General features: G+C 39.2%; 1 protein-coding gene across 1 annotated transcript; it reads right to left on the bottom strand.

Moving 5' to 3' along the window:
• Positions 1-206: 206 nt before the first annotated feature.
• On the bottom strand, positions 207-1794 carry LOC131025378 (stemmadenine O-acetyltransferase-like). Its single transcript, XM_057955112.1, has one exon. The coding sequence runs from the start codon at positions 1678-1680 to the stop codon at positions 352-354; it is 1329 nt and encodes a 442-aa protein (XP_057811095.1). The 5' UTR covers positions 1681-1794; the 3' UTR covers positions 207-351.
• Between the last annotated feature and the right edge of the window lie 7625 nt (positions 1795-9419).

Below are 9419 nucleotides of genomic sequence, written 5' to 3'. Positions count from 1 at the left end.
TTCAGACGCTAACTTTGATAATTTCTAAATGCAGGAAAGTTTGTGGCCGGGCAAAGTTTTTCTGATATGTGTATTCTAAAACCAGGTTGTTTCATCATTGTAAAATTCAGAAATATATTATTGAAATAGCAAAATATGAAGACATAATATTAATATTTTAAAAATCATGTCAAAATCGCAAATTCGTAGGTAAAAGTAAATCAGTAACTCTAAAACAAAATATATTGATCACATTTGAAAGGAGTAATACACACTGTTATACACCAATTACAAACCATATATAACAAAAAAAACAAAGACAAATATTCAAAAACAACATAGATTTAGCTAAGGAGATTAATTAACTCTTAATTATGTGAAATTGAAGTAATTTTTGTGGTATGAGAGAAAGTCCTGGAGCTCCAAATCAGCCTCAAATTTCTCCATATCCTCTTTCCTCAAGTTAACCCATGCCTCAATTCCATCTCCATCTCTAGTATCCATAAAAGTCACCAAATTCTTGTACGCGAACCCAGCCGACCCAACCCAAACCGGTTTGCCCCACCCGAAATCCGCTTCATAAACCGGAAACCTACACAAACTCGTGAAGCTGAAGCTAACCAGCTCGCCCTTATTGGCTAGAGCCATCCTCTCCTTCATCAGATCCAAATGCTCCCCACCTTCTCTCAGTCGAGCCACGAAGCCGCCGTCCACGGCCTTAATGGCTTCCCGGACCCTCCGCACTAGCTCCACGCCGCCGTCCGTCACCCCGCTGCTCCCCACCGCCGGCTTGGCTATCGCCACGCGGCTTATGTTCCCGAAGTGGTATTCGGGTAGGACCGGGTCGGTCCGGGTCCGGAGGTTCACCGCATGCTGCACCGTGTAGATCTTATTCGGGTCGGCTCTCATACCCGTAGCCGATATGAACCGGCTCCATATAAAAGCCGACAGTGCCTCCACCCGTGTCGGTCGCCGCTCGCTGCCGACTCCGCCGCCGGAGGCGGCGGCAGCGGCGGCATACCGATCCCGGAGAATTGCGATTTTTTTGGTGTGGAATGTGAAGATTTTTGTGGCGAGCTCTTCTTTCATCATTCCGGTGCTCGCCTTGTAGCCGCGGATGTCCCGAGCCGGGAAGTAAGCGGCGGCGTCGAACTTCGGGAGCGGCGGGGCGTCGGCGGTGCCGCCTCTGGCGGCGGCGGACCAGGAGTTGGCGAATGAGAAGAACGACAAGGCGTCAGCGATCTTGTGGGAGATGAGGAGGCCGACGGCGACGCCGCCGCAGCGGAAATAGGTGGCTTGAGCCGCCATGCAGAAATCTAGGGATGGGTGGTTGAGTGAGAAAGGGAGGAATTTGTTCATGTCTTTAGGGTTTGGATTGGTGATGACTTGTGAGAGGTCGCAGTCGGCTTCGGCTTCGGAGAAGGGCGCGCCGCCGTCGTTGCAGTCGACGTGAAGGTTGTCGGCGAGGCGGCCTGCGAGGGGGTAGAATCTCGAGAGGGTTTCCGACAAGGATTTCTTGAGGTGGTCTGATTTTTGGGAATTGGGGATTTTGGGGTTTGATGAGTAGAAGTAGACGAGAGGCATGAAGAAGGGTGGAGCGAGTTGGTCGAGAAATGATAGGTTGTGTTTTTGCAGTGATTTTGGAGTTGGAGAAGATGGTTTGATGGTTTCTGTAGAGATTACTTTTATTTCGATCTCCATTGTTTATGAGAAGAAGTTTAAATTTGATGAAGTGGTGGTTTCTCTCTATGAAAATGGTGATCGCTAGGCATTTGATCATGCATATATATATAGTTGCAGTTGCAATTGAGTTTGAATTCGATCATATTATTACATGTGTGTGTAGAAATAGGGACAGCCGGCATAGCATAATAAGGTTAGGTAGTACATAATTTGTCTTTATCATTAGGATCAAGCTAGCTAGTTTTAGATTTTTTTGATGACATAGAGATTCAATCCGGCAATAAAATGCATCAAGTAAATAAAAACAAGATGCATAGGATTCTTGTGACAAATCCAATTTAATTTGCGTCTATAGATAATTGCATGCCATTTGTGTTCACTAAAACTTTTATCATGTAAGGTTTTAATATAGCCTAGAATTGTGTTAATTAACTGTCGTTGCGATGACATGGTCGTTCAATATATGTAGCTAGAAGTTGATTTCTTGTCGTAACTATATTTTTGTGAGAACACGTAACAAATGCACTAAGAAAAAAAAAATCATCATCTAAAAAAAATTCAGGTGCTGCATTTATCGTAGATCTTCATATATATGAATCAATTAATTAGTTGCATGAGTAGCTAAAAACATAAAGTTTTAATTGAAATTAAAATTATTATTTGAAGCTCCTCTATATATAGAGAGAGAGAGAAGGGTTCAATAGAGAAGCTAAATATTGTGGAGAATCGAGAATTCTTAAAATAAAAACGAACAGATCTATAATTTTAATGAACAAATCAATGTACCGCATGAACAACAATTTGCCCCGGGTTCGAATCCTGCTGGTGGCGAGTTTTTCTATATTTTTACTAAATACGTCTGTTCATTACTTATGTTGATCTGTTCGTAAAATATATAGATTTGTTCGTTCTCTCGAAAAAGATAATTCTCTGTTGAACTCAACCCTATATAGGGAGAGGTTCAAATAAGAACCACTAATAAAATAAGAACGGAGAACCATTTTAAGCCATTCGATCATCAAGATCTACGGTGGATGCATCATCTTGGTGGATGGATGCAGGTGCTGGGTTCGAATCCTGAAGGGAGCAAAAAAATTATTTTTTTCGGATGCATTAAATTTAATAGCGGATGCATTAATTTGTATAGCAGATGCAGTAATTTTATTGGTTCTTATGTTCTCACGATAATTGTGGTTCTCACTATAACTGCACCCTATATATATATATATATATATATATATATATATATATATATATATACACATAAGCCTTTAATTTATAAGTTTGTTATTTATAGGTGGTCTCTAATTGAGGTGTAATCGAACTAAGTCGAGGTGAATATCATTATTTTGTCTATTTATTGTTGAGTCGAATCCTGAGCTTATTTACAGAATACTTTGAGACTCGTGAGCTTAATCGAACCTAAACGAACTTTCTAAATTTATATTTTATGTTTAAAATATTAATTATTATTTTTAAAAATATTATGTCATTTACGATAACATAATTAATTGATTTAATAGAACAAACAGAGTTAATTAGAGACTTAATACAATTAGTAGTTTAGTACTAATTAAAGTATAGATATGAGTTTTGATTAATAGTAATATTTTATATTTTCAAGCTAAAGTACTAAATGAGCTTGTTCATTAGCTCACAGACGGAATACTGCGAAGCTCAAGGTTGGTTCATTATTGATCAAAATTCACTAAATGAGCTTCAATGAACATTTATCCTAGTCAAGTTCTGAATGGCTCATGAATAGCTTGGTTCATTTACATTTATATTAAATGTATAAATTTTTATATCCGACAAGAAATTTGTTGCACTGGAAAAAATTGAAATTTGAAGTTTTGAGTGATGGGAAGATTATGAACATTGCTAAATGGATAAGGATCACAAGCCTCCATACACGTGAAATTAACTTTACATTAATGATATATGTACGATAGATAAACTTTGCATTAAATAATCTAAATATTTTAGAGATGATAGAGGAAATCGGAAACTATGATCTAGACATGTGAAAGGTATATATGATAGTGCAACATATCACATTCATAATAGTGTATACACATATAATTAGCTCAATAAATAGTGTTACATTTTCTTCCGCCCCCTTCTTAAAGTGTGATTCAATTCGGTGTTTCCATTAGTTATTCAACTAAAATTTGCAATTTGCACAGCCAATTAACTAAAATAAATATATAGAGTGATCAATATTTCATAATAAAACAAAATATATTTGTATATATGTATTATCCCCGACAATGATAGATGACAATAAGTCAACAAAGGGAGAATTTCGTTTCATAATCATACACATCATGCACGGATGGATGAAGCTTATTTACTCATTATAATTTGTCAATCGGGAAAAGATGTCATGCTCGTCTCATCGTTCCATTTTCAAAAGAGATAATAGGGTCAAATGGCCCTATTCAACATACAACATCAAATTTTGTCCACCATTTGAAAAAATATAAATTTTGGCCATTTTTTGTATGTCATGACTATTCTACCCTTCTCTCTCTCTCCTCTCTCTTTCTCATCTCGGCTGCCGCTCTCTCTTCTCTCTTTCTCATCTCCCTCTCTCTCTCTCCAGCGGCGCCGAGCTTGAAGAATTCGTCGGAGCTCTGGCGGCTTGGGCAGACTTCGTCGGAGTAGAGGATGAGGCGGCGGCGGTGGAGGAGATCCGATCCTCTGAAATCGGCGACGTGGAGGAGGTCGGTCAGGTGGCGGAGGATGAGGCGGCGGCGAAGGCAGATCTGAACTGATAAGGCGGCGGTGGATCTGATCTGATGAGGCGGCGGCGGTGGATTTGATCTGATCGTTGTGCCGCCTCCTCCATCGGCATATCTGATCTTCGTCTCCTTCGATTTCAGCCATCGACAGATCAGATCAGATCTGATCTGATCTGATCTGATCTGTGCTGCACGTATGGCACTTATGGCACTATTAGTGCCATAAGTGCACACTTCCCCCTAGGGTTTAGATATTCCATTTAGGATTTAGATTATCCATTTGGGGTTTAGATGTTCCATTTAGGGTTTAAATGATGTTGCATGTTTCTGTATTTGTGCTGCACGTATGGCACTTATGGTGCACTTATGGCACTATTAGTGCCATAAGTGCCCAAATGATCATTTTACTTAGTTTTATTTTGAATTTCCGTTGGCACTTATGGCACTATTAGTGTCATAAGTGCCAAGATGACTATTTTACTTGGTTTTATTTTGAATTTCCGATGGCACTTATGGCACTATTAGTGCCATAAGTGCATAGTGCCATAAGTGTCATCGGAAATCCAAAATAAAACCAAAGTAAAATCTTGGCACTTATGGCACTAATAGTGCCACAAGTGCCTAACCCGACCCGGCACGCGACCCGCGTGCCTGATCCTACCCGATCCGCCTCATTAAGGGTAAAAACGTCCAAATCAATAAAAATGGTCAAAATTTGTGTTTTTTCAATGTGTGGCCATAAATTGTGTTTTATATATGCTTCATTTTGGCTACTTCAAAATTTTACTCTTTCAAAAATATATAATTAATTAATGCATAATGGTAATTTTAATCGAATTCGATGTCAAAAGTTACGTCCGTTTCAAATCCTGCCAATGAATATACGTTTTTTGCTACATCCTTGACAATTAAATTTAAATATATATGCATCGGTCACTGATTTCGCATAAATTAATCAATATTATGCTACCTGCGACTTGAACAAGGGGCAAACTTCCAAAGAGTAGTTGTCTCACAAGCAAATAAATTGACATTTTCGTTATGAATGGAATATTGAGGAGAAGAAATCAGGCAATACAGATAAGGATCCAAAACTTTACAATCAAACATTTCAAAAAAATAAATAAATTATTAGATAAAGGTTTAATAATCTATTTTATAGCCAAGGTTGAAAAGGACTGAAAAAATCAGTCATTTAATATTCCTAAAAAAGATTTTCCATTTGCATGCATCTATAAATTCGGAGTATCGAAATCTCCAACTGCACAAAATTAAATTGCGAAGAGTTATTGTCGTTTTTAAATACTACTCACTTTTTAATGTGATCGACTGGCTTCACAGCCAAAAAATATATTCCCTCCGTCCGCTAAAAGTATGTCACTTTTATATACAAATATTGTAGTATATGAAAGTGTCATGTTTTTGGCGGACAACGAGAATATTTAATTAATTACAATAAGTGACGGGCAATTTAATTGGAGGGCTATGTGCAAGTCCATGAGTACTCGCCTTCGACGTCAAGCCCGTTTAGAAATTGTAGAATTCTTTCCCCCAAAAATATGAATATTCATGGACAAGTAGAACAAGCAAATGAGATCCTCTGTCCCACTATTTTGTGTGTACCACTCTTAATTTATCTATTGTATAATTGTTTTTGTGTAAAAATAAAAAAATATTATTATATTATGAACTCTAATTAATATTTATAACTAAAAAATTTAAATTTTAAAAAATTATGTACCCTAACTTTGAATTAATGAACCCAAACAATCAATTATTAATTCAAATAAATATAAAAAATAATTATAAACCCTAATTGGATGAGTGAACTCTTGTTAATTATATTTTTATAATATTAAAGCATAATAAATTAAAATTGAATAAAATATAATTAAAAATTATAATAAATTAAGAGTGGTACACGGTGGTACACATAAAATAATGGGATAGAGGATCCCACCTGACAACAAAGACAGACGTAGAAAAAAACTTCAATGAAGGCTATATTTTCTAAATTTCAAGTTCAATGTTTTTAAAAGACAATTTTTTTACGATTTGATTTGATGATGGCCATGGAGACTATTATACGATCATTCATACAAAAAATCGATAATTTAATATATTTTTTAAATAAAAACAGTATTTGGCGCGTGATTATGGATGTTGTCAAATCATTTTTTTTAAATGACAATTTTATATAAAAAAAGAGAAGAAAAAAAAGAAAAAAAAACCTAAAAAAACCCTTGAAAGCACAGAAAGAGCAGACTCAGGGTCGAGTCTCATAAAAACCTTTTCACGGAAAATCCAGTGGGAAAAACCGTGAATAGGGAAAAGAGTACTCGTCTAGACACAAGACGAAAGTAGGGAAAAGCGAAAGGAGATACAACTCCGAGATTCAGAAAAACAACGAAACAACAACCACCCATCAGTCCCAACTACCGTTTCTTACGCAGATGGCTATGCGAAGCCATGTCAAGGCGAACCGCAGCCTTAATCTCCTCAATCTCGTGCGGCCACCACCCTTCTGAACGTTGTTGGTTAGCCATAATATCTGCCGCCTTGTTTCCTTCTCTAAAGATGTGAGAAACCTGCAGCGAGAAAGCATCTAACATCTTTAAAGTCCTATTCCACGCCGCCTTAAAACGCCAAGGCACATTAAAAGAACGAGTATTAAGAATTGATATCACGTAGGTGGAATCGGCTTCAATCCAAAGCTTGTGCCAACCACGATTGTGAGCAATTTGAATCGCCGAGATAACAGCCATGAGTTCCGCTTCAAAGGCAAAACCCGAGCCACCTTTGAAGTGAAAACAACCACGCACCACATTCCAGTTATCTCTAAACACCCCACCTACAGCAATAGTGCCCGGAGCTCCCGTCGCCGAGCCATCAGTATTCACTTTGATCCACGGCGCCACCGGTGGCCACCAATGCACCTCAACAAACTCCGGAGGAGGAGCACTCCTGTTAGTTACACCCACTGCCCGGAGAATCAGATAATCTGACCAAGAATTCGACATGTAGCCTAATTTAGGAAAGTTATCATCAATCTCTTTGAAAGCAACTTTCACAGTGTGGATGACACGACTTGCTTGGAACTTTTGATTATCAAAGATACAATTGTTTCTCTGCATCCAGATGGCCCAGATGACCGTGATGATACCAGCTTTCCAGAAATTACCGGTGAGGGGACTAAGTTTATACTGCCAAGCTGCCACCAAAAAACTATGAATATCATTCTCTTGCAACCCTTGCGTGAAATTGAACCACCCAAGAAACGTAGCCCAAATATTCTGCACACGCTCACAATTCCAGAAAAGGTGATCCTGAGACTCACTTCCTTTTAAGCAAAGCAAACAGACGTTTGGCGTGATCATACCGTAGCGGATAAGGCGATCATAAGTCGGTACTCTATTATGAAGAAGACGCCAACAGATCAAAGAACGTCGAATCGGAATAAAATATTCCCAAAGCCAAGAGCCCCAAGACACCTTCGGAAAATGATGACAATGCTTGTTGAATGCCAGCGCAGTAGTGACATTCCCGTGCAATGAGGGTTTCCAGAAACGCACATCTCCCTCAGTACCAAGAGGAGTGAGTAAAATATCACACACTATCTCAGGAAAAGCATTAACAAAGTCTTGCGTGAAATGCCAGAGCCCATCGTAGAAATAATCAGCCACCGATTGAGTAAGAAACGGAAGCATGAAATGCGGAATACCGCATTTATTCATAAGATTATACCCAAGCCAGTCGTCATACCAGAATGAAGTAGAAGCGCCGTCATAAATATACGAGTACGAATCCGCCACCAAACCATCAATTTCCTCACGTAAGCTCATCCAGACAGAAGAAGCAGCCACCAGAGATTTACAACGCCCAAAGCGATCGAGATATCTATCTCTAATCAAATCATATCCGAACTCACGCCCACCAACCACCTTCCACGCCATTTTCATTAGATAGCTCTTATTTATGAGCTCGAACGACCTAACCCCGAGACCTCCCTCCTCCTTAATCGAGCAGACCCTCTTCCAACTCACGGAACAAGATGGCGTCTGCTTGATGTTGCCAGTCCAAAGGAAATTACGGCAGCACGCATCGAGCTCCTTAATAAGAGCAGTCGGCCATCTATAAACCATCATGGAGTGCGTCAGGGAGCTTTGGATAACCGACCTGATCAGGCAAATCCTCCCAGCCATCGACAAGTGTAATCCCTTCCATCTCGCGAACTTGTTGATCACACGATCATGAATCGGTCGAAGATAGGAGGCATGCACACGACCCTTAAAGATAGGAACCCCAAGGTAAGTAATCGGAAAGTTGCCCTGAGAAAATCTCAATATGCTCCGAATAGCCCTGCAGGTCTGCGAAGGAACTTTGCTAGTAAAAAAAATTTGTGACTTATCCGGGCTCACAATTTGATCAGAGATTTGACCATAATATTCCATAATTTTCTGAATGGTATTAGCGTTCGTGACCGTGGCGTGACAGAAAACCAGAATATCATCCGCATATAAAAGATAAGTTGGAAAATTAATTCCCTGTCTCATTTGCATCGGTGTAAGGGTGCCCGCGCTAACACAATTTGCAAAGAGCCTACCAAGAACATCCTCGGCGATTCCAAAAAGAATCGGAGAAAGAGGATCGCCCTGACGAACACCCCTTGAACACGCAAAATAACCTTTAAGCTGACCATTGTACAGAATAGAAATCCTAGCCGAGTGGAGCAGAATCTCAATCCAACTAATGAACTTTGAATCATAGCCAGCAACACGAAGAACGTTAAGCAGGAAATCCCAGCTAAGAGTATCAAAAGCTTTTTTGATGTCAATCTTGCAAGCCATGTTTTGACCACGGCTCGTACGATGCATACAGTTCACGCCTTCGGATCCAATCAGAATACAATCGTGAATGGAACGACCGCTAATAAAACCAAACTGATGACGGGAAACATAAACAGCAGCAACCTGGCTCAGTCTAGACGCCAACACCTTAGTAATAATCTTGTAA

Source organism: Salvia miltiorrhiza, chromosome 5, assembly GCF_028751815.1.
Source record: "Salvia miltiorrhiza cultivar Shanhuang (shh) chromosome 5, IMPLAD_Smil_shh, whole genome shotgun sequence".
NCBI lineage: Eukaryota > Viridiplantae > Streptophyta > Magnoliopsida > Lamiales > Lamiaceae > Salvia > Salvia miltiorrhiza.
The sequence above is the reverse complement of the archived record's forward strand: the minus strand, read 5'-3'. Positions and strand labels throughout refer to the sequence as shown.